We start from the raw sequence: 25,727 nt of genomic DNA on the forward strand, positions 1-25,727 counted from the left end.
TTTCAGCAAGACAAGATGGATCTAAAGACACTTAGAAGCTCATACAATTTGAAATAAATCTGTTACATGTCCAGTTGTGTGATATTGTTTAAAGAGGTTTTCTGTATTATTATTTACAAAATCTCCATTTTGAGGCCACCTTGGGATCCCAGATGAGGACTTAATTTAATTTCCTATATATTTCTCTTTTCTGTACAAGTGTTATTGCTTGTAAAGTTATTGAAAGAAATGATAAAAAAATTGAGTTTAATTTGGCCGTTACCCTTTTCTCGATGTCCAAGAAGACCGCCAGTGGCTTCAAAATGTGCGCCCAATGTAATCGGGTAATTTCCATGACGGACCTGCACAATTGTTGCATTGGATGCCTTGGACCGGACCACGAGCCTAACTCTTATTCTCCCTATTTGGAAATGCAGCTGAGGACACAGAGGGCATGGCTGGTTCAATAGGAGAAGCTTTGTGACTCCTTGAAGGCCAATGCACTGACATCAGCACCAGAAGCATTGACCTCGATGGCTGACAAGACTTCAGCATCCACTGGGAGTGCACTGACAGCAAGGAGCTCTCCACCTTTCTCGACATTACTTCTCGAAGGAGGAGTCTTATGGGATACCTTCTGATCCCCCTCCCCCAACCTTAAGTAGACGTAAATCTCCGCCTGAGGGTCTCCCTTTCACAGGTTTTATCAGAGAGATGACTTCTGCCATTCCATGTAAGTTAAAAACAGAGGAAGAGCCCAGGGTGGAGATGTTAACTGTCCTGGAATACAAGTCTCCTCATAGGTGCACACTATCCTTAAAGATGCACAGATGAAGAACTGGGAGCCAGTGGGCAACATAGATTGGCCACTCAATATTTTGTAGCAGCCAAGGTAGCGTTGGCTCGGGCCTGGAAGCAAGCAGAAACACCAGCGCTGCATGTAGTGACTCAGAAAGTGAACTTTCTTTATCAGATGTCGAAGCTGACGGCTATGCGGAGAGGTTCCATGATGACCTTCACAAAAATATGGTCATTATATGAACAATTTCATGAACAAGAGCCGACACTACTGGACCAGTTTCAAGAGGGCTCACTGCTACACATTCTTTGGTGGTCGAATCCACTCTCAGATGAACCAGGAGCTCCAGGATTTATGCCTCGGCGCACCCAGGTAAGGTCAGGACACTAGACTCGTTTGGGAGAAAAACTTTTCAGGCCTCAGTGCTTGTTGCCTGCATCTAGTCCTATCAACCTTCAGGTCTTTTCTTACAGTTTTGTGGATACTCTCACACAGGAGCAGGCCACAGAGCTTCGCCAGTTGGCCAGCAAGCAGCTGGAGTGTAGAAAATATATATAACTCTGTTTAGCATCCAGACTCTCTACTATGGGTTTGAGGATACGCAGACTGTCATGGCTGCATGTCTCTGATCTAGAGCTGACGATTCAGGAAAGGTTAGCAGGGACACAGCTTCTTTGGAAATAAGGTGAAGGAGGTTGCAAACCTCATAAATAAGCATATGGACACCATCTAAACTCAGTCTCGGCACCCTCCAGCTGCATCCTCTTCCTCATGGAGGTTTTTGAGTGGGCCTATACGACAAGCTTACTACTGTCAAATGCATAGGTTCTCACCACCTTCCCGCTCTGCCCAGCAGCCACAGGCCCAGTGTTCTCGGCCTCGCAAACCCCATCCTCAGAAGCCCCTGCCGGCACCCCAGTCAAAGCAAGAGACAGGTTTTTGACTGGCTCCAAAAGAGCACAGCCACACATGGCCTACTAGTAAGGAGGAGGCTGAATTTTTTCTATCTCAGGTAGCCCCTTGTAACTTCTGACCATTGGGTTCTTCAAATAGTCCATCTCAGTTACACCCTTCATTGGTTTCAAAGACCACCAAATTGCCCACCGAGAGCAGTACTTCTAGAGGAAATCTCAGCCCTTCTCGAAGCCAGTGCAGTCAAACCCGTGCCACCAGGGGATGAAGGAAAGGGAGTCTGTTCTAGATACTACCTTGTGCCCAGGAAAATGGGGGGATTTTGTCCCATCCTAGACCTTAAGGTTCTGAACAAACTCCTGGTCAAAGAAAAGTTTGTAATGATTTTCCTGTGCACCCTTCTTCCTATGAGGACTCCCTGTAAATTTTCGCATTGAATTTAAAATTTTATTGCTAGTTTTTAAATATTGAATGGTAATATTTCACCAACTCATACTGCTACTTGAAGATGTTGTCAACCTACTCGTTCTCTGAGATCATCTCAGAAACAGCTACTTGATGTGCCTTCATTTCATCAGGTTTATTTGGAAGAATGATCATCTGTTTTCTACATCAAAGGTCTGAAATTATGGAATGCCAATAATTGTGCATCTCTCAGTGTACAGGTACCAAAACCGGATGGAAGTATCCAGTTTTGCACTGATTTCAGGAAAATGAATGCTTTCTCCAAGTTAGAGGCCTATCCATTACCAAGGGTAGATGAACTCATTGAGCGGCTGGGAGGGGCCTGATTCATTTCAACCCTAGACCTGACTAAGGGATATTGGCAGGTACCTCTCACCCTAGCCACCATGGAAAAGACAGCCTTTTCAGCATCCCACAGTTTGTTCCAGTTCACGGTATTTCCTGTTTGACCTCCATGGAGCTCCAACTACCTTTTAGTGCCTTGTGAACCACCTACTCAGACCCCATGGTGACTACACAGCTGCCTACTTGGACAACATTGTTATCTACAGTAAAGAGTGCAGAACCTATCTTATCCAAGGAGAAGCAGTACTGGATAGTCTACGGGCCACTGGATTAACAGCAAATCCCAAGAAATGTTTCTTGGGAGGACAAGGAAGTACAGTGTCTGGGGTACTTGGTTGGGAGAGGACAGGTGAGAGACCTCAGATTCGAAAGGTAGAGGCAATCACCCACATACAGTCCCTCAGACAAAGAAGCAAATATGAGCCTTCCTCAGGATCATGGGATATTTTCGCCGGTTTATTCCTGGATTTGCTGAGAAAGCAGAGCCGTTAACCCGTTTCCTGCAGAAGAAAGTTCCTGAGAAGGTACACTGGATTGAAGAATTGGATGAGCTTTCCAAGCTCTAAAGAAGGCTATTTATTATTCAGACAGATGCATCAAAGGTTGGGCTTGGGGCCGTTCTGACCCTGGAAGTGGATGGAGAAGACCACCCAGTGGCATACATTAACCAAAAGCTGTTCCTGAGGAAAAGAACTATGTGGTGATCATGAATGAGGCTGTTGTGCTCAAATGGGCCCTGGAGATGTTCCAGTATTATCTACTGGGCCGCGATTTCATGTTGGTACTGATCGTCAATCCCTGCAGTGGATGGCCCACCATAAAGATTCAATTGCACATATAATGCAATGGTTCCTCAGCCTTTAACCCTTCAAGTATCGGGTATAACACTGGGTAGGCCGAGAACATGCGAATGCGAATTTTTTGTCCCAGGAGGTGGACCGCAATATAGCAGGTGCTTAACCGAGTATGGTTGATCTGAGGGGGAGGGTATGTGTGGGGGTTTATAGGACATTGCCCTCACCCTTAAGAAAAGTCCCTCTTTAAGTAGCCTGAGTCACCTTAAAAGTGCAGGTCGTGCCCTGGGAGGGAGTAAGCCGGAAGTTCAAAAGGCAGGGACAGGTAGAAGTTAATGGAGTCCAGGGAGGAAAGAAGTAAATGTCCACTGTGTGCTGCTGAAGCGCCTATTCGGTAAATTGTGACCTGGCTGAGGTAAGCCATTGTTACTTTTTGAATTGACTTTGGAAGTCTGTTTTGCGGTCTGGCAGGAGCCAGACCTGGAGTCCGGGGAGGAACCCAGAGCCTTGTAGTCTGAGTTGGGGCATGGCAACCACGACAACTGTGGACTGTGTTTGGCCTGCTGCCAGCCTAAGACTCTGTTGCCAGTGTACAGAGAATTTTCCATCCTATATCTCGGGCCCTGTGAAGAAACATGCCTTAGAATTTATTTAAATAAATACTTTTATTTTTCTTCTGTTTGGCTGTATTATTTAGAAACAGAGAAACATGACAGCAGATAAGAGCCAAGTGACCCATCCAGTCTGCCCTTCCTCAGTAACTAACTCCTCCATTTCCTAAGGCATCCCACGGTCCTGCCCTTCTCCAACCCCAACTCAACTAGAGAACACCCCTTAGTTCTTTTGAGGCACTCACTCTGACCCCCCCCAACCCGCCCCCTCCTATAATACTCCACAAACCTATATACTTGCCACTTGCTGCTGTAATCAAGCTCAGCCTCCATTATGTCTCAATGTCCCCTCCCTACGGTAAGCCGTTAATCGCTCCATACATATTAACTGGCTCAATTTACATTTCCAATCCCCCAATGTTGGAGGATCTGCCCTCTTCCAATGCTGTGCTATGAGGCATTTGGCTGCTGCCAACCCCCACCGCATCCATTTCCGCTCCTCCCAAGAATCTCTCTCATTATATAAACCCAAAAGACACACCAAGGGACTGCACAGCCTTCATAACCTCTTTCCAAAAAGGCACCACCCTGGGACATGTCCACCATATGTGTAGAAATGAACTCCTATGTGAATTACACCTCCAACATAGGTCTGATGTACCAGGGTACATCCGCTTCAATCTCTCAGCTGTGTAATACCGTCTGGATAAGACTTTGTATGCATTTTTCCTGTACCAATACACATACTGATTCTTTCTGCACCTCCCCACAAATAGTTTTGCCACTCCTGATCAGAAAACCTTCAGTTTAGGTCTTCCTCCCAAGCCTCCTGAAAACCAAATGGTCTGGGATCATATCCCCTTAAAAATTTGTACATCACTGAAATTGGTCTGGGAACCCTTCTCAACAAAATCCATAGATTTTCCAAACTTTCCCTCTCCTGAGGAGTCCCCTCCCTCCAACCCATTACCCCCACAAAATGTTTAATCTGAATGTAAGAAGATTTATCCCCCCCCCCCCCCCCCCCGCTCAGACAAACTAAACATGGAACACAGTGTGTCAAAACTCTTCACCCTCCTCCCATGCAGCACAGCCTGAAAATTCACAATGCCCGCTTGTTCCCACCTCACAAAACTAGCATTCTCTCTCCCTGCCCCAAATTTTGGCTCCCATCTCAAAGGCGCCAGTGTCGACACCCTATCAGACTGACCCCATTTCCTCCGCACTTCTCCCCACAATTCCACCAGATGCCTCACATAAGGATTCTGTATCCCAGCCAAGATCACACCTACTCCTTCAATAGTCCATAAGTAAGAGCTCATTGACCTATTCGAGCTATACGATTGCTCCAGCTGGCTAGCAGGCTTAGTTATCCCCCTCTCCCAGTCAACTTAATGATGACTCCACTGGCCAAATCATTATCCAATCAAGGCCTTAATCCATACATTTATGCAGACGATGTCACGATTTATATCCCGTTTAAACATGATCTAACAGAAATCGCAAATGAAATCAATCATAGCTTCCAAATAATGAATTCCTGGGCGGATGCATTTCAATTAAAGCTCAACGCAGAAAAAACACAATGTCTTATCCTTTCATCGCAATATAACAAGTTCAAACACACCACTATAAATACCCCAGACTACACCCTTCCTGTCTCGGACAGCTTGAAATTGATCGAAATCTCACACTAGAAAGTCACACGAAAAATGTAACAAAGAAAATGTTCCATGCAATGTGGAAACTCAAAAGAGTAAAACCTTTCTTCCCTAGGGAAATATTCCGCAGACTGGTGCAGTCAATGGTGTTAAGCCACTTGGATTACTGCAATTCCATCTACGACAGATGCAAAGTACAAGTCATTAAGAAACTCGAAACTGCCCAGAATACTGCAGCCAGAATCATATTTGGAAAAGCGAAATACGAAAGCACCAAACCCCTTAGAGAAAAACTGCACTGGCTTCCACTAAAAGAACGAAGTATGTTCAAAACCTGTACTCTGGTTCATAAAATTATTCATGGCGAGGCCGCGTTATATATATCAGACCTCATAGACTTACCAGCTAGGAATACAAAAAGATCATCACGTACATTCTTGAACCTCCATTACCCCAGTTGCAAAGGACTTAAATATAAATCAATATAGGCATCTAGCTTCTCCTACATCAGCACGCAACTATGGAATGCACTACCAAATGCCATAAAAACAATGCACAACTTGACAGCCTTCCGGAAATTACTAAAGACCAACCTGTTCGAAAAGACTTATCATAATGATTCTTCATTATGACCTGACACCAATACTCTACCAGAACAAGATAACATTGAACTCTTTATACTTGTTTACTTCAATTACTTTGTCACCAATGAACGTTATGCATTACCCCCTTTTCTCTTACGCCTGTATTGCACTGTTTATCTACTTACCTTAATTTATTTTAATACTTTTTATACTTTAAATGTTATAATACCTTGTATTTCTCATTCCGAAAATGGCGATTGCCATTATGGCTTTATGTAAGCCACATTGAGCCTGCAAAAAGGTGGGAAATGTGGGATACAAATACAACAAATAAATAAATAATCATCCTCAGCTGGGCAGCAACATAATACCATTCAATATTAGGCACTGCTCGACACCCCCCCTCTCAGGAGCACCCCATAACACTCGTCTAGCTAAACAAGGCTGTCTCCCCCCCCCATATAAACTGGGCTACCAAACCCTGCAATTGTTTATTTACCCGTTTCAGAACCGCCACTGGTAACGCCTGAAACAAAAATAATAATCTAGGCAACACATTTATTTTCACCACTGCCATGGGCCCCCACCAAGAAAGCCACAGTCCCTTCCACTGGGACAATTCCCCTCGAATTTTATCTATTATCTTCCCATAATTGAGACTATACACCCTACCCAAGTCTCTAGGGATCTGGATCCCCAGATACCTAATGTGATGCCTAGCCCACTTAAACGCAAACAATTCTCTCAATCTACTTTGCTCCCCCTGAGCCAGATAAATCCTCAATAGCTCACTCTTATCCATGTTATCCCTTAAGCCAGCATACCTTTCAAATTCCTTGAAATTCTCTAACTCTACAGCCCTTATACCCTGAAAATCCGGATGCTGACGTACCATCGCCGCCAACGGCTCAGTGTACAATGCGAAGAGAAGGGGCGATAAGGGATATCCCTGCCTAGTTCCTCTACCAATTGGAAAAAAGGATGTATATCTCCCATTAATATGAAGTCGTGCCTTTGGCTCCGTATACAAAGCTGTCAACCAAGCTCCAAAATTAGCTCCCAAGCCCATTCGATTCATCACTGTACGCAGAAACCCCCAGCTTACCCAATCAAAAGCTTTCTCTGCATCTATGGCCAACAAAGCTGTACTAACCTGGGATCTTTGTGCCTCCCATATCAAATGAAGAGTACGCCTAATATTATCCCCTATCTGCCTCCTCGGGATAAATCCTGATTGATCCACATGAACCAATTTTGGCAGTACCCTAGCCAACCTGTTAGCCACTATCTTAGCATCCATGTTCAGAAGTGAAATTGGCCTATAGGCCCTACATACCACTGGGTTCTTCCCTGTTTTAGGTAAAACCGTTATCCCCTCCTCTGACATAGAAGCCGGTAGACCACCCCCTTCCAAAACTCCGTTTCCCACCCATACCAAGTGGTCTGCCAACTCCCCCACAAAGCATTTATAAAACCCCGCCGAATACCCATCCAACCCTGGTGCTTTACCATTAGGAAGTTATTTTATCACACCCTGTACCTCCCCCAATCTAATGGGTTCCCCTAGCTGAGCTCTTTCAGACTCATCCAAACTTGGTAGGGAAATTTTGTCCAAAAACTGAGCGATATCAACCTCCAACATCTCCTCAGAAGCACTATAAAGTTCCTGATAATATTTCACAAAACAATTTCCTATGTCTAAGTCAGTATTTTGCCAATCTCCCCTATCATCCTTCAACTTCTGAATAAGAAAACGCCCTCTCCGTGCCCGCAAATACCTGGCCAACAGTGCACTGGATTTATTAGCAAATTCAAAATGTAGCTGCTTGAGCTTAGTTCTCATATAATCCACCTCTGCCGTCTGCAATTACGCTATCGCCCCTCTTACTTGCTTAAGTTCTGCCCATACCTGTGGAGTAGAGTTTCTTTTATGTTGCTGCTCCAAATACAATAACCTCATCCGTAATATCAACGATTGCTGCCTTTTTTCCCTTTTCTTTCGCAACCCCCATTTAATCAATGCACCCCTCACCACTACCTTCAGCGCGTCCCACAACACTCCATCGGTTATTTCCCCATTGTCATTAAAGCGTCGGAATTCTTGAATGGTAAGCTAAATATCTTCCCGCACTTTCTCATCCCCAAGCAATGATTCATTAAGTCTCCAGACTCCTTGTCTCCTACATTGGCCTAACCCAGTCAATTTAATCCACATTGGTGCATGGTCCAAGACGCAAATGGTTTCTATCTCTGCAGCCCCCACCATATGCCATCCATTGCGATGCACCCATAGCCCATCTATCCGGGAATACGTCTGTGCCGCATGCGAATAAAATGTATTATCCTGCTGTTCCCAGGCAACATCCTCCAACAATCCACTACCTCCAACCCCTTCAAAAATTGCAGCAATGCCTTCCTTCCAGGACCAATCTGCTGCCCTCCCCCTCCCGAATGATCCAGCCTTGCATTCAGAGCTGTATTGAAATCCCCCCCCCCCCTACCACAACCTGTCCACTTACAAATCCCAAGATTTCGTCTAATGTTTGGTAAAAATCCCTCTGACCCACATTCGGGGCATAAATGTTAATCAATGTCAGCTTCTTCCCATGCAGCCACCCTTGGAGGCCCAGTAGTGTCACGAAACACCTCTTTAATCACAATCCTACCCCCATCTTTTTTGGCCCTGTTCCCTGATGTATCAACACTTCCCGAAAAGGTCTACGACACGACGCAGCAATTGAACATCTCTCGGCCTTAAATGCGTTTCTTGCAAAAACGTTACATCCCACTTCAACCTACCCAATTCCTTAAAATACTCTACTGTGTTTCCCTGATTATTTAGCCCATTTACATTCCAAGTACCCACTACTAAGGTCTCTCCTTGCCCTTCCCACCCTCCCCTTCCCCTTCCTCCCCCTCCCCTCTTCCTTTCTCCTTCCTCACAAGCGGTGTCTGCCCTCTCCCCTGCTCCAAACCCGCCCTCCCCTGCTCCAACTTATCTCCAAACTCCCCCGATTTCCCCCCTCTCGCCTGCTCTCCCCTCCCCTCCCTCCCCCTTCCCCACATCTCCTCCCATCCTCCACAGACAATCCCTGCCTTCCTTTATTTCCCAGACCCTCAGCCCTCTGCTCCAACCCATCCCCATTTCCTCCCCGTCCTCCTTCTCCCTTCAGCTGATCTCTCTATCGATAAATCAGCCATCCCACGAGGAATCCACACCCTTTCTCTGAACGTTAACCTCTCCAGCACTAATCCGTATCCCTCCCGGCACCCCACCCACTCCCATAGCCCTGACCCTCCAGTCATCCCACACTCCTCCTCCCAACCTCCCCCCTGATTCAAACAGTTCACCACAAGTTCACATAGATCTACATTTCTTCATGGAGCTTGCTTGTCAGAAACCTTCCCATGATCCACCACCCTCTGCCCTGCTGAATCCACTCTGGGCTCCTTGGCAGCCTCCCGTAGCTCCCTGTGAACAGGAACATCTTGACACCCCAAAGAGCGCAGTGATGACCACGCCTCATCCGGGGTTTTAACTTTACGCGATGTACCATCCACTGTTAACCACGTGCCAAATGGAAAAAGCCACCTGTACCGGATCCCCTTTGACCTCATACATTTCGTGACTTCTCGGAAGGATAATCTCTTTTGCAATGTAGTCCAAGCCAAGTCCTGAAACACTTCAATCTTATAATTGTTCCAGATAATCTCTTTTTGCTGCCTTGCTTTGGACAAAATCTTCTTCTTCTTCTTCTCCTTCATGGGGAAGTCAGCAAAACATACAACAATGTCTCTCTGGCGGTTTCCCCGCTGCGGACCAGCCACTCTGTGTGCTCTCTGAATACCAAAATCCAGCAATGGGCCTCACTCCTCAGACTTCAGAATGAACCCACACAGATCTCGGATCACTTCTTCACAATTGGTAAAACTGCTTACTTCGGGAACTCCCTTGAATCGCAGGTTATTCCGGCACGATCTATTCTCCAAGTCCTCCACCTGCTCCCTGAGTTGCTGCAGCTCCTGCGTGTCGACTTTCACCTCTTTTTGCAGTTTCCCCGAGTCTTGCTTCTACGTCTCCATATCTTCTTCCATCTCCCCGACCCGCGTTCCCAAGTCACAAATGTCAGCCCTAATTTCTCTGAGGGTAGATTGTATATCCTGCAGGACCCCTGTCAAATCGGCCTTCAGTTCTTTAAACCAAGCCACCATCTCCATTTTCATTCTTTCACCCGGCTCCGAGCCATCTGCAACATGCTCCTCTCCAGCCACCGCTGGGCTCACCGCCATCTTTACTCCACCATGCTCTGTCCTTGCTGATTCCACCAGGGTTTTTTTGCCTTGTTCCGACGAGAACCGGAACTGATCCAAACCCTTTTTCAGCGGCATTCCCCAGCCCACTGCAATGGTCCAGCCTTTTCTGCGCTCTTCTGTTATGAGTGTGACCCTGTTCCCTGTAGCAAGCCACTCTCATGCATTTACCACATATAATACTGCGGTACTTCAGGGCCACAGCTCCTCAGAATTACTACTCTGCTCCCAGCAGTATCATCAACAGATCTCCCCACCGGGACTATGCTGCTCCTCTTCCCTCTGCCCTGCTGTTCCGATCAGGCCACCTCCTCAGCCTTGCCTAGAATCGTCAGCCCCACCAGGCTCACTCGTCTCCGGGTGTCTCACCGCACCACTGCTGCCCTTTCCGCCTGCCACTCCCCACGATCGTGCCCGGGTCCAGTTGTCTCCGCAGACCTTGTCCTCTCTGCAAGCCAGACCTCCGCTCCAGCCTCGCGAGGGACGCTTCACTGCTCAGCCACTTTGGCGGCACCGCATCTCCAGACTGCCCGGCTGAAAAATTACCGCCATGCGCAGCAACAGAATCGCTCACCCGCTCCTCTGAACCCGACCGAATCGGCATTACACTGTCCACCCTCCAATCTTCAGGTACTACAGATGATCTTAACAACAAGTTACAGATTACTAACAACAGATCTGTAATTTCATGTTTGAGTTCTTTGAGAGGCCTTGGAGGCATGCCATGCGGTCAAGGTGATTTACTACTCTTTAATTTGTCAATTTAACTCAATACATCTTCCAGGGTCACTGAGACTTCTTTCAGTTCCTCTGCATCATCACCCTTGAAAACCATTTCTGGTACAGGTAGATCTCTTACATCTTCTTCAGTAAAGACTGAAGCAAAAAATTCATTCAGTCTCTCCACTGTGGCCTTGACCTCCCTGAGTGGCCGTCTTGCTCCTCTTTCATGATCAAATGGTCCCATGGATTCTTTCTGCTTCTGAGGTACCTGGAAAAGTTGTTATTGTGAGTTTTTGCCTCTGCTGCAAGTTTCTCTTCATATTTTCTTTTAGCCTTCTTTATCAGTGCTTTGCATCTAGCTTGCCAGTGTTTATGTTGCTTCTTCATTTGGGTCCTTTGTCCATTCCAAGGAAGCGATTGCGTCTGTGTTCCTTCAGGGCAGCAAGCTGGTTCCGAAGGTTCTTAAAGCTCATTCTGTGAGTGGTTAAAGGGCCTCTTGGGCAGAATGTTCCCTAGTTCGACTATGGATATTTGTAGAGTGGGGGTTTGGTCTTCCTTGCATTTCTTTTGTTTGACACTATAGAGTTGATGTCCAAGTTTGTCAGATGTGGCCTTTGGAGCACGGGTGCTGTCTGTGGGCAGTGTGGGTCCCTCCCTTAAGTTTACTGCTTTGTTACTTCCCATCAATCTTCTTTGGAATGGTGTGAAGGGACGCTAAGGAAGGAAAATTCGGTTTTACCTAATTAGGCTTTACCTGGAGGAGTAGCGTAGTGATTAGAGCACTGGTTTTGACACCCAGAGGTGGCCGGTTTAAATCCCACTGCTGCTTCTTGTAACCTTGGGCAAGTCACTTAACACTCCATTGCTTCAGGTATAAACTTAGATTGTGAGAGCCTTCCAGGGACAGGGAAATACCCAGTATACCTGAATGTAACTCACCTTGAGCTACTACTGAAAAAGTGTGAGCAAAAACCAACTAAATGGAGTGGAGGAGTGGCCTAGTGGTTAGCGTGGTGGACTTTGGTCCTGGGGAACTGGGTTCAATTCCCACTGCAGGCACAGGCAGCTCCTTGTGACTCTGGGCAAGTCACTTTACCCTCCACTGCCCCAGGTACAAATAAGTACCTGTATATAATATGTAAGCCACATTGAACCTGCTATGAGTAGGAAAGCACAGGATACAAATGTAACCAAAAAAAAAAATAATTTGCTTTCCTTTAGTCCCTCCAGACTGTCTCAGATCCCGCCCCATATGCATTGGCTTTTCCGGAATGTGTAGGTGTACGCATGAGCGGGCCTTTTTGACTCAGATGGCTCTGCAAGACGTTGTTTGGTCTTGTTGTTTAAAAAATAAATGAATACAAGTTTTGTTATGTATCTATAGTTTAGCTGGTGTGACTGGCTATCATGGGTAAGGAAGAGAACACAGATTCAAATTTTCTTTTTTACTTGTCTTGCATTGGAAAGATTATGCTGATTCGAGATGGTCTGTACAGGGTATTTATTGGCTCACTCAAGAATCGGGCGTTCTCAGTCTCCACCTGCTGGTAGACATGGACAGCCCATTAATCTTTTCTGGGATGACTAAGGAAAGCAAATTAGCAGTTAAGGCCTCATTTCTCCTTCCTACTTCCTTTTATGTCTTCTATTCCCGTTAAAACTTAAGGCTGTCAATTTGCAGCTGTTAGATATGTGTGTGGGGAGAGGCAGGATGGCTTAGCAATATATGTAAAAGACAAATACTTTTTATTCAGTGTTCACCAAAGGAGAGTTTGGGAAAATATCACATATAATTTGAAGTAGTACCTATGGTAGTGGTATGCTTAAGCATCAACATTTCATGATGATTGGGGGTGCCAAATGCCGTAAAAATTACCCCTCCCTGGACATAGTGAAGGAGCTTACTTAATATTGGGTTTGCTTAGCATCCACTGGCACACATTGAGCTGGTTCCTATGATGGTATGGATACTATTCAATACTCATAAAGTCTCAAGAACAGAATGGCAAAAGCATAAGGGTCTAGAGTAGGGAGATGGGATAGAAGACAATATAAAGCCTAGGTGAGGAGTGTATATACAAAAAAATGGTTGAAGGGAGGGTAGAATACAGAAAGGATTAGTGTCTAGTGGTGGAATGTATGAAACTAAATTTTAAAAAAATGTTTCTTTTGTCACTGACAGGCGCTTGGAAGCAATTCAGCAGGACAGGGCCCCACAGGTGATGAAGATTATTCACAGTGATGAAGAAGATGAGGAGGCAGAATCGAGCTGCAGTGAGAGCAGCAATAAGGAAGACAAAGGAAGGACATCTGATGGTTTCCTTAATGAAATATCTCCACATTCCTCTTCCCTTTTACTGTCTCCAGGTGAGAGAACAGTGTCTCTTCATCATTAATAATCACTGTCAGATATTGGATAAATACCCACACTATAGTGCCAGTTAAGAACATAAGAACACCTAAGTTGACTCACACCAAAGTCCAGCAAGCCCAGCATCCGGTCTCCAACAGTGGTCAGGATGAGCAATAACTTTCCCAGTGGTATCTGGCACATAATTTTCATGAACTTTTCATCCAAGGACTTCCCCAAGCTTCTTTTGACTCCCACTGTTGTCTTGACCACCTTCTTTAGCAACAGATTCCACAGCTTAATTATGCACTGCTTGAAAAAAACACTTTCTACAATTTGTTTTCAGTTTCTAGTCGTTAGTTTTATGGCATGTCTTCTTGTTTTAGTGTTTGAAAGATTAAACAACCACTCAGTATTTAATAATTCCAGTCTCTGTCAGGCAGTAGTATGCAAGTTTTTGTGGCCTTTTTAACTGATAGGATACAGATTACTAGTTAGCAATTTCAGCCCCACTTTTCAAATCTACATATATGGACAGCAGGGGCTCCTATCTGGATACATGATGTTGAAAAACTTATAGACTGTCCCAGCACTATCCAGATAGTGCCAGGGAAGTCTGTGGGCAGATTGAGGGTAGAGCAATGAATTATTTACATGACTTAGAACAGCACAAAAGATGCGCTAAGTTATCTGGGTAATGTGCAAGTCAGTACTCTATCCAGATCTTCAGCCTCAGTTACTATCAGGATATTAGTGCTGAATGGCTGGATTTTTTTAAACTGCTGTGGTTGATGTTTAAAAATATCATTGACGGAGGCAGCTCAATATCATTCATGTCTGAGCCCTTTCAGGATTCCAGGGTAAATATTATCCCAGGTTCCTCAGTACATCCAGTACATCCAGTCTTCTAATGCACTCAGTCTTCAGTTCTTCAGTGCTTACAGTCCTTAAATTAAAACCTATCAAGGGTCCCTTGTTTTGCCCTTGGCTGCATCAGGGGAAGAGTCACACTGAACGTTTCCCCTAATGCAGCTGAGGGTGCAGGATCAGCCTAAGTCTATCCAATGCCCTAGGCAAACCTCTAGCCATTTGCACCTCCACTCCCATGCCAGGGCAGCTTAAAGCCTTATACTCCCCTCCCTCATAATCCAGTATTTCCCCCCAATAGTCCAGCATCTCCCTTTTCCCTCTCTACCCCCTCAAACAATCCGGCATCAATTTTCCCTCATAGCTAATCTTTTGATAACATACTGTTAAATGTACACCGCTTAGAACTTGTCGGTAAAGCAGATTATAAATTCCAAATTAAATTAAACAGTCCAGTATCTCCCTTTTCCCCTCCTAACCCTCCAACTGTCCAATATCTCCCCTTCTCCTTCCCCACAACAGTCCAATATACCCCCTTCCCTCCCTCCCCTCTACAGTCCAGCATCTCTCCTTTTTCTCTTCTTCTTAACCAGACCTGCCACTGCCCTCCCACTTCCAGAGGTGAAAAAGAAAATAGATTCAGTGCTGGCTCGGAGCCTTGCAGCACATGCCTGTGCTCAAGCACTGGTGCATCCCATCCCCTCTGACATAGAACTTCCTCTCGGAGGAGGTACGTCAGGGCCAGTCATAACAGTGCTTAAGCATAGACCTGTGCTTCAAGGCCCCATACCAGCCCTGAATCCACTTTTCCTTTGGTCTCTGGAAGGGAGAAGACAGTAGTGGCAGCGACAGCAGCAGGTGGAAGAGCCTCTATACAATCCTTATCTTCCTTGATCTATCTGCTGCTATTGACACTGTTGATCACCACTTGCTCCTTGATACACTGTCCTCACTTGGATTTCAGGGCTCTGTTCTCTTTTGATTTTCTTCTTACCTCTTCCATCAAACTTTTAGTGTTTGTTCCACCACTACAGTCCACTATCAGTTGGTATACTTCAGGGCTCTGTACTGGGACCTCTTCTTTTCTCTCTCTATACTTATTCCCTTGGTGCTTTGATCTTCTCCCATGGTTTTCAGTATCATCTTTATGCTGATGACTTCCAGATATACTTGTCTGCACCTGAAATTTCAGCAGGAATCGAGGCCCAACTCTCAGCCTGACATTGCTACCTGGATGCCTCACTGCCATCTGAAACTAGTCTTGGCCTAGGCTAAACTTCTTATATTTCCCCTTACCCTTTAGTGTCCAATGTTCTCATCAATCTGTTCCCATATGGCTTATTATGGGAACATTGGACACTAAAGGGTTAAGCCCAACTCTTCTCTTCCCCCATTCTCTGTTTCTGTGGATAACACTCTCATTCTCCCGGTCTCGTCAGCTCATAACCTTGGGATCATCTTTGATTCCCCTCTCTCTGTGCATAGCCAACAAATTGCTAAAACCTGTCGTTTTTCTCAGTAATATCACCAAAATTTGACCCTTCCTTTCTGAACATAAAATCAAAATCCTTACCCACACTCTCACCACTTCACATTTATACTACTTCAAGTTTCTTCTCACAGGTCTCCCACTAAACCATCTCTATCCCCTTCAATCGGTTCAAAATTCTTCTGCACAACTTATCTGCCAGTGTCACTACACATACATGACCCCTCTCTTCATGTCACTTCATTGGCTCCCTATCCATTTCCATATACAGTTCAAACTCCTCTTATTGATTTGCAAGTGCATTCATTCTGCTGCTCCTCAGTATCTCTCATCTCTCCCTACACCCCTCTTCGGGAACTCTGGTTTGTCAGGTATGTCTCTCATCTGTACCCTTCTTCTCCAATGCTAACTCCAGACTCCATTCCTTTTATCTTGCTGCACCATATGCCTGGAATAGATTTCCTGAGTCAGTGCGTCAAGTTGCATCTCTAGCAGTATTCAGATCTAGGCTAAAAGCCCACCCTGTTGAGGCTGCTTTTAACTCCTAACCCCTGTTCACACAGTTCAGTATCCACATCAGTTTTAATAACTCCCACAATAAATAACTCCCTAGTCTCTTGTTTGTCTATCTTGAATAGATTGTAAGCTCTGTTGAGCAGGGGCTGTCTCATACATGTTTCATGTTTGTGCACAGCATTGGGTATGTCTAGTAGCACTATCGAAATGATAAGTAGTAGCAGTAAGAAGATTTTCACTGGTAGCTAGCTACATTGCTGGACTCACTAGTATCCCTTTTCAAGGACAGACAAGTGAGTTTAATTTTTGTGGGCCAATTTCCACTCCTAAGTTTTCTGATATTTTGATTCTTGTATTTTTCTGGACCCAGTGTTGAGTGGTGATATTTTTTATACTTAAAAATGTCGTAATGGAGTGTTTTGTCCATCATAACATAAAATAAAAGTTGCTCTGAACAATTTACAGAAGAGTGATTATCAAAAACAATATATTATGTATGGAGGAAGTGACGTCACCGAGCGGCATGGATGCCTGAGAGGATAGCTCCTTTGGCCCCGCGACGAAAACGGCATTAAAAAAGGTGTAAAACCTGACTGGAGAGTCAAATTTACGATAACCATTAACCTGGGGAATAGCATAACCACAGCGTATGAGCTTACCCCGATCTGCAGCGGATCTCTCGTGGTTTGCTTTTGCAAGAGCTGCGACAACGCGGGAAAACAAAATGGCGGCGGAAAAAAAAAACAAAGGAGTCACCGACTGCGGAGCACGCTAAACCTCATGAAACCTCGCTGGAACAGCGGATGGGGGCAGACTTTGTAGAGGAAGATCAGCCCAACCTGCAGGTCTGGCTCCAAGGCATAAGCGCAGATCTTAAAGCGCTGCAAGCAGAGGTGGCGACGATGGGAGCAGAACTGCGGGGCGAAATCAGAGAGCTGGGCGCACACATGGAAAACGCGGAGGTACAAATAGAAGCTCATAGTGAAGGCTTGGGTACGTTGGATCATCAGATCACGGACCTGCGAAGCGAGCAACAACAGCTGCTTGATAAAATAGAAGACCTGGAGAATAGGGGCAGACGAAGCAATCTAAGATTCAGAGGTTTGCCCGAGGTACCCACCTACCAGGACAGTGAGCAGACAGTCCAAAAAATTGTATGTGAGCTCCTAGCATTGAATGGTGAGACAGTAGATCCTGGGACAATATCACTGGAGAGAGCACACCGAGTGCTGGGGCCAATACGCAACAATAAGCCAAAAGATATTATAGCGTGTTTTTCGAGCTATAAACTTAAAGAGCAAGTGTTGAAAATGGCGCGACAGACCCCAGACTTCAAATGGGACTCATATGCTATCGAAATATACCAGGATCTAGCGGCAGCGACCCTAAGAAGGAGAGGAGAACTGAAGCCCTTCACGATGCACCTGAGACAATTAAAAATCCAATATAGATGGCGACACCCCTTTGCCTTAGTGTTCTACAAAGACGGGAAAATGCATCAAATTCAATCAATTGCAGAAGCAAGATTAATATGCCCGGAAACAGCGGAACCAGAGGATCGGCCTGAGACGGGTGCTGGAAACGGGCCCAGCGCCCGGCCTCTCCCTCCAAAGTGGCAGCGGGTGGGAAAGGGCCCAAAGAGACTACAGCGGCAACAATCTGCTTCACGAGTCACTTGAAGAGTTGTGATCCAAATGGGGGAACTGTCACCAATTTATTTGCTACAGCTGACTGTAAAGTTATAGAAGTTGAGTTACTCTCCAGTCTTGGATAAGAGGTAGTTTAAGCTATGTTGTTGTTGTGGGGCACACGGAAGCGGGTTCTCTGCTCCTTCCTCTTTGATTAAGCAACTACGGGAATTCTTTAGTGGTGCCTAAATCATAAAGGGGTGGAATGGGAGGGGGGAAGGGTTTTATGGAAAGGAGGGGGGGGGGGGGAAAGAGATCGATGGTTATATGATACAAATGATGGCTGAGAAACAGAGTTATGACCAGGATACTAGGAGAGAGGCACAAGCGGCCCCGCACTCCAAGAGGAGAGATGGGAGATATTAAATGCTTATTGTTGAATGTTAGGGGATTAAATGTACCCAGGAAGCGGCAATTGCTATTCTGAGAGTTACAGCGGCTGGGGGTGGATATTGGGTTGATACAGGAAACTCATTTGAAACCAAGATATGAATATCTTTGTAATCATAAAAGGTTCCCCATCATTCATTTTGTCTTTAGTAATGATAACACAAAAAGTAAAGGTGTCCTGATGGCGTTTAGAGGCGATAAGCCCTGGGAGGTAAAGCAAATAATAAAAGACAAAGGTGGCAGATACTTGCTAATAGTGTTTGCACTAGCTGGGCGGACATACACAATGGTAAATGTATATGGCCTGAACTCAGGACAGGGAGAGTTCTTCAAGGAATTAGACCAGTTGCTCACCAGACACATTGAGGGATCATTGATAATGGGAGGGGACTTTAACCTTACGTTAAATCCACAACTGGATAACACAATCCGCAATACAAAATATGCTACGCAAGATAGGAAACAATTCCATGAGTTTGTAACACGCTGGCAACTTATAGATTATTGGCGCAGGGATAACCCCACCCAGCGGGCCTACACATATTTTTCCACAGTACATCAGTCATCCTCCCGAATAGATATGTGGCTAGGGGATACCTCTTTACTGGGGGCAATGGGAGAACATTCTATTCTCCCCCGCACGTGGTCAGACCACTCCCCGGTGCTGGTTCAACTCAGAGGACTTAACCCCATCAAAGGGTGGCGACAGTGGCGGTTAGACGACGCCCTGTTAACAGACCCTGCTAATACAGCCCAAATAGAACAGTATATTAAGGAATATATCCAATTTAATGACAATGGAGAGGTTTCCTCAGTAGGGTTGTGGGAGGGTCTCAAAGCAGTAATACGCGGTCAACTAATAGCTTTACAATCAAGGAGATGGAAGGATAGAAACACCAAAGAAACTACCCTACGCCAAAAATTAACACAAACGGAAAAGGTATTACAGGAGAGGAAAGATCAGAATCTGTTAACACTTAGGGGACAAGCTCATGCGCTTCATATTCAACTGCATGACCTTGAGCTGGCAGATTTAGCTGAAAAACTACAGAAGGCTCGCCAATTGCATTTTGAATTTGGCAATAAACCTAGCAGGCTTCTGGCCCATAAGTTAGCGCAACAGACTAGTAGAAACATGATAGGTGGACTAAGGGACGAAGGGGGCGTAGTGCACTCTGACTCTAACTTCCTCGAATCAGCTTTCAGAAGCTATTATAAACACCTCTATGAGGCCGAGGAGAGCTGTAGTGATGAAGAAATAACAACTTTTTTAGCAGGCATAGATCTCCCGAGACTTTCCGATACGGCAGCTCAATCACTAGGGGAACCCATCACACTAGAAGAAGTAGCGCAGACGTTAAAGAGCCTAGTGCTGAATAAGGCTCCAGGGCCAGACGGATATACAAATAAATTCTATAAACTTTTTGGACAGCTGTTGGCCCCTTTGTTACTGAGGGGTTTTAACTCATTGGATAAAACCACTGGTTTGCCACCCACTTGGAACTTGGCCACGATTACGGTCTTGTGTAAGCCGGGTAGAGACCCTCAACTATGCAGCTCATACAGACCTATATCCTTGCCAGGGGTAGATTATAAGATATTTTCGAAGATTATGGTCACCAGATTGCAGAAGCACCTCCCACAACTTATACACAAAGACCAGGCAGGCTTTGTCCACAATCGCCAGACGTTTGACAATATACGCAGAACACTATAAGTAATTCAGGGGGCTCTTGTAATCCAGTCTCCCTTGTGTATACTGTCATTAGACGCAGAGAAGGCCTTTGACCGTGCCCACTGGCCATTTCTCTTTGCGGTACTGGAGAGGGCGGATATAGGAGGGCGATATGCGGAATGGCTACATCTCATATATAAGACCCCAACAGCAGTGGTACGAGTTAACAGAACATTGACTCGCCCTTTCTCTCTACACAGGGGAACCCGACAAGGCTGTGCATTATCACCTCTACTGTTTGCTCTGGTGATGGAGCCATTGGCAGCCAGGATCAGAGCAAATTCACAAATCAGGGGCCTAAGAGGGGGATGCATTTGAGACTAAGATACTTCTTTTTGCAGATGATATCTTGCTCACTTTGAAGGATCCCTTGTCGGCCTTCCCGGCTCTGGGAGATGAAATACAATTGTATGGAGTATTGTCGGGCTTTAAAATCAATTTCGACAAGTCTGAAGCACTTGACATAAATTTACCTAAGACAACTTTAGAAACTCTGAAAAAACAATTTCCCTATAGGTGGGCTAACAAGTATATCCGATATCTGGGGGTTAATATCACGCGCCAGGTGGCAGATTTATTTGAGCATAATTTCCCTAATAAATCACGAGATCTTTTCAGGGAATTAGAGCGATGGGAAGGCCTGACATTGTCTTGGATGGGCAGAATTAATGCCATTAAGATGATAGTACTCCCGAGGCTGCTATATCTATTCATGGCTCTACCTATTGAAATACCAGATGCTTTCTTCCGGGGCCTGCAGGGCAGAGTGTTTTCATTTATCTGGAAGAAAAGGTCGTTGAAGTAAGAATGAGTGAATATTTTGACATCCAACAGACAGGACTTAATAAGGATCTGGGTTTTCTAGCCCATTATAAACCATAAAGTTGTATTTCTCTGTTTATCACCCACCTCTCACCTACCAACACCCATCCTGTTAGAATATCAATGAAATGCTTTGATGTCCCCATGCATACCCCCACCCTCCCACTCTGTCAGACTGCCAAAGTAATGCTTTGATGTTTCTCTTATATATACTATCTGCTACCACATTTGCTTATTTCCGATCTGACAAAGAAGGGCAACCTTCGAAAGCTAATCAAGAAATGTATTAAGTTATGTCCAATAAAAAAGGTATCATCTTATTTTCTTTTCCATGTTTTATTTTGTTTGATTTCTATTGATAACCTTTAAGAGTGAACTAACACGGCTACCACACCTCTCTACTTACCGATCTGGAAAGGAATGGGCATGCATGAAGGAAATTGCATGCAAAAGAGCTGATTGCTATTAGCTCATTTGCACACGATTTCCTTCCTAAGCAGGGGAAGCGACAGCAGTTGAGGACGTCCAAAATATTTCTGTGAGGACAGCCATGCCTTTGCTATGCCTCTGACACCCTTTTTATTTATTTATTTATTTGGATTTTGGATCACAAGTAGCAGCAGTGTGCTTTGAACCAGCCATCTCTAGATTGCAAGACTAGTGCTCTAACCACTAGACCACTCTGCCATTTCTCCACGCTAATCCACTCCCTTGAAATTTGGCCATCCCTGTGGCGGGGGGGGGGGGGGGGCAGTTGAGGACGTCCAAAATGTTTGAAAGAAGGACGTCCACAGCTTCGTTATGCCTCCGCTGACACATACAAAACAAAAACATATCAGTGTTGTAGAGCACAATTTTCTCTTTCAGATGATACTGTTCACAAGCTGATTCAGGCAGACTCTTTTTTAATAATTGGCTTTAAACTTTGGTACATTTTACCATTTGCGCTGACAGTGCCAACTTTGAAGAGATCCTGCAGGGCGGTTATAGATGCTGGTTAGTTGCAAATCTGGCAGTATTATGTCCAGCACAAGCATAATGCTTGTTCAAAATTTCAATTCCGTATCTTTGTTTGCTTGGACGTTGTTGCGGTCTGAATATTGGTCCAAATATGTTCCGATGAGTCGTGACCAATTTTGATGCACACTTTGAGTCAACTTGTTTGACTGGATTTTGCATCCATAATGTTAAAATGTATTTCATCGGAATTAGCATCAAAAATTGTACAGGATTTGAATTTTTTTAGCCATTCTTATAAATGTGTTTGGATTTTATTAGACCCCAAAAATGGCATTTTGGTAAATGTCGCGCGCTTTCATGGACTGACAACCTTTCAGAAAAGGGGGTCTAGATCTGCAACTATTGCAGTTAGAGACCTCAAATGTTGGGAAACTTCGTTTAACACCTGACTCGCGCAACAGGTAAAATTTGAACAAAATTGGAGACATGATGGTGGGAAGGTTTAGACCACTTGGCATGGAATGACCCAATTTTAAAATTTTCTTTGTAGGTCCCATGCTAATTTTTCCAACGTGGGAGCACTTACTGCCTCGTATTTCAAATGCTAAATACTCCGTTTTAAGTCTACGTTATCCAGTTAGTGCACGCTAGTGCGAATATGCTAGTTGGCTAATGCTAGTTAGAGGAGTAGCCTAGTGGTTAGGGCAGTCAATTTTCATCCTGGGGAACTGAGTTCAATTCCCACTGCAGCTCCTTGTGACTCTGGGCAAGTCACTTAACCCTCCTTTGTTCCTGGTACAAAATAAGTACCTGAATATATGCAAAAACCTTGGAAAGGCAGTATATCAAGTCCTATTTCTCTTCCCTTTCCCTTTCACTCCCAATTCCCCACTCCCTCCCAAAAATATATATTTTAAAACATATAACACGCAATTAACATGCTCAAAATGGCAGATTACCACAAAATGTAATAGGAGGTAATGTCCTATTATGGATTAAAAACTGGTTAAAAGATAGAAAACAAAGATTAGGGTTAAATGGTCACTATTCTCAATGGAGAAAGGTAGATAGTGTGGTTCCCCAGGAGTCTGTGCTGGGACTACTACTTTTTAATATATTTATAAGTAATCTAGAGATGGGACCCTATTAGTGTTTAATCAGTGTTTGTTCATTGAAAACTTGCATAGTCATTGAAGATTTGTATATTAAAGAGTTTTCCTACATTAACAGGGGCGGACTGACCATTCGGGCAACTGGGTAGTGCCCGAGGGCCCAGAGGCTCTAGGGGGCCCAGAGGCTCTGCCCGGATTGCTGCCGCTCTCCCCACTCCCACCCAATACCACCCTGCCGCGGCCACCACTGCTGCTGCTGCTGTTTCAGCAGAGGCAGCAAAAAAAGAGAAAGAAATCGCAGGGCCGCACTGTTCCTGCTCAAGGCTACCGGTCCCACCTTCCTCTGACATAATTTCCTGTTCCAGGGCAGAACTGGTCATCCACAAATAGGAACAGTTCAGCCCCATGATCTTTTTCACTGCTTTTGCTGACACTGCTGAAACAGCAGCAGCAGCAGTGGTGGCCACAGCAGGGGGTTATTAGGTGGAAGTGGGGACAGCCTGGTGCGCCAGTGGCAGTGGTGGTGTCCAGTGGGGGGGGGGAGGGGTTGGGGCTGAAAAAAAAGGACAGACACTGGATGGAGGGGGAAGGGGGACAGACGCTGGATGGAGAATGGAGGGGAAGGGGGAACAGATGCCGGATGGAAGGGAGATGGGACAGATGCTGGATGGAGGGAGGAAGGGGGAACAGATGCTGGATGAAGGGTGGGGGATAGACATCAGATGGAAATGAGGAGAGAAGTGGCAGATGCTAGATGTAGGGAGTCAGATATTGGATGGAAGGGGAGAGAGAGGTGGCAGACCATGGATGTAGGGAGAAGAGGAAGGCCAGACACTGGATGTAGGGAGAAGAGGAGGACCGGATGAGAGGGAGAGAACGGACAGATGTCGGAAGGAAAGAAGGAGAGGAGAGACAGACACTGGATGAGGAGGAGAAGAGACATATGCCAGCTGGAAATGGGGGAGAGGAGGGACATTGGATGAGGGGGAGAGAGGGGATAGATGCCAGATGGAAGGGGAGAGAGGATGCAGATGTTGGGTGGAACAGGGGAGAGAGGGGCCTGAGTGGATGGAAGTGAGGAGAGAGAGGGGCCAGATGCTGGATGGAGGAGGGAGAAAAAGAAGAGAGACAAAGTGAGGAGAGGGTCCGACGCTGGATGGAAAGTGAGAGAGAGAGGGGCAGACGCTGGATGGAAAGGGAGAGAGAGAGGGGGCAGATGCTGGATGAAAAGGGGGAGAGAGAGAGGGAGCAGATGCTGGATGGAAAGGGGGAGAGAGGGGGCAGATGCTGGATGGAAAAGGGGAAAGAGAGAGAGGGAGCAGATGCTGGATGGAAAGTGGGGGGAGAGAGAGAGGGGCAGACGCTGGCGAGAGTTAAGAAGAGATGAAGAAAGAAGAAACAAGAGACTGAGACCAACACAATTAGAAAAAGTAAACGGCCAGACAACAAAGGTAGGAAAAAATGAATTTTATTTTTAGTTAGGATGAAGTGTGGTAGCTGTGTTAATAAATAGAGAAAATGGAAATAAGGTGATATCTTTATTGGACTAATTTTAATACATTTTTGACTAATGTTTGGAGACCCAACCCTCCTTTCTCATGTCAGAACAGAATACCTTAACAGCAGTATACTGTCCTGACCTAAGGTTTTGGCCTATGAAAGCTAATGGAAAAATTTATTTAGTTCAATAAAATGGTATCATTATATTTTCCATTTTTTGTTTTATTTGTATTTGTTAACCTATAGTACAATGATTGAAATATGTCAGTTTTTGAAATTTACATCTGCTGTTGAGACCCACAAAACTACCACAGAAAGTCTCCGCCGCAATTTTGAAAACACGGCAGCGCCAGCGGGCGGGGGAATAACAGCAGCGCTGCGGGCAGGAAAGAACATGCTCACCCCCGCAGAGGCCACTAGACCACCAGGGCCCTTCAGGTAGGACTGGGATGGCGGGAGCATTAGCTGCAGCGGTAGGGGGACGCGGTGGTAGCGGGGGTGATGGGCAGCAGCTGGGCAGGGGGCCCAGACCACTCTCAGTCCGCTCCTGTACATTACTATTTTGTTGTTTTGGAACGAGTGAGACTTTTTTCCAAGAGACATGTGAGCTTACACCATACGTAGTGTTTAATATTGAAGATCTGAGTGTTTTTCAAGACTTCTTCCTAAAGTTCAATTGAAGTTCAATTTTTATAGTTATGTTTTCCAATTTCCTCATATGGAGTTTTTCAACTTTTAATTTTTGTACCTCTTTATTTTTTGATAACACTAATTGGGTTTCTGCCAGGTACTTGTGACATGGATTGGCCACTCTTGGAAGAAGAATACTGGTGGACCATTGGTCTGACCCAGTATGACTATTATGTTCTTTTTAACATTTTTAGCTGCCAAATCTTTATATTGTGCACTGAGGTTTTACATATACACAATCATAAAAATAAACACATACAAACATAAAACAAGTATTTCATTACAGGTATAAAAATTCCAAATTGTCTGCTCCCCGCACCCTAACCAAACCCAAAATGTACTGTTCATCACCTGGTCTCTCTTCCGAGTCTCAACACCTTTCTAACCTGGAAAAGGTCAGATTCTTAACAGCTTTTTAAAATGC

General features: G+C 45.2%; 1 protein-coding gene across 1 annotated transcript in view; it reads left to right on the forward strand.

The window, feature by feature from the left end:
- Positions 1–25,727, forward strand: part of LRRC56 (leucine rich repeat containing 56) — a 407,692-nt gene that overhangs the window by 290,595 nt on the left and 91,370 nt on the right. Inside the window, exon 13 of the mRNA XM_030201285.1 lies at positions 13,367–13,551. Coding sequence (XP_030057145.1) covers positions 13,367–13,551 — 185 coding nt within the window. The remainder of the gene's footprint in view (positions 1–13,366; positions 13,552–25,727) is intronic.

Source organism: Microcaecilia unicolor, chromosome 4 (assembly GCF_901765095.1).
Source record: "Microcaecilia unicolor chromosome 4, aMicUni1.1, whole genome shotgun sequence".
Taxonomy (NCBI): domain Eukaryota; kingdom Metazoa; phylum Chordata; class Amphibia; order Gymnophiona; family Siphonopidae; genus Microcaecilia; species Microcaecilia unicolor.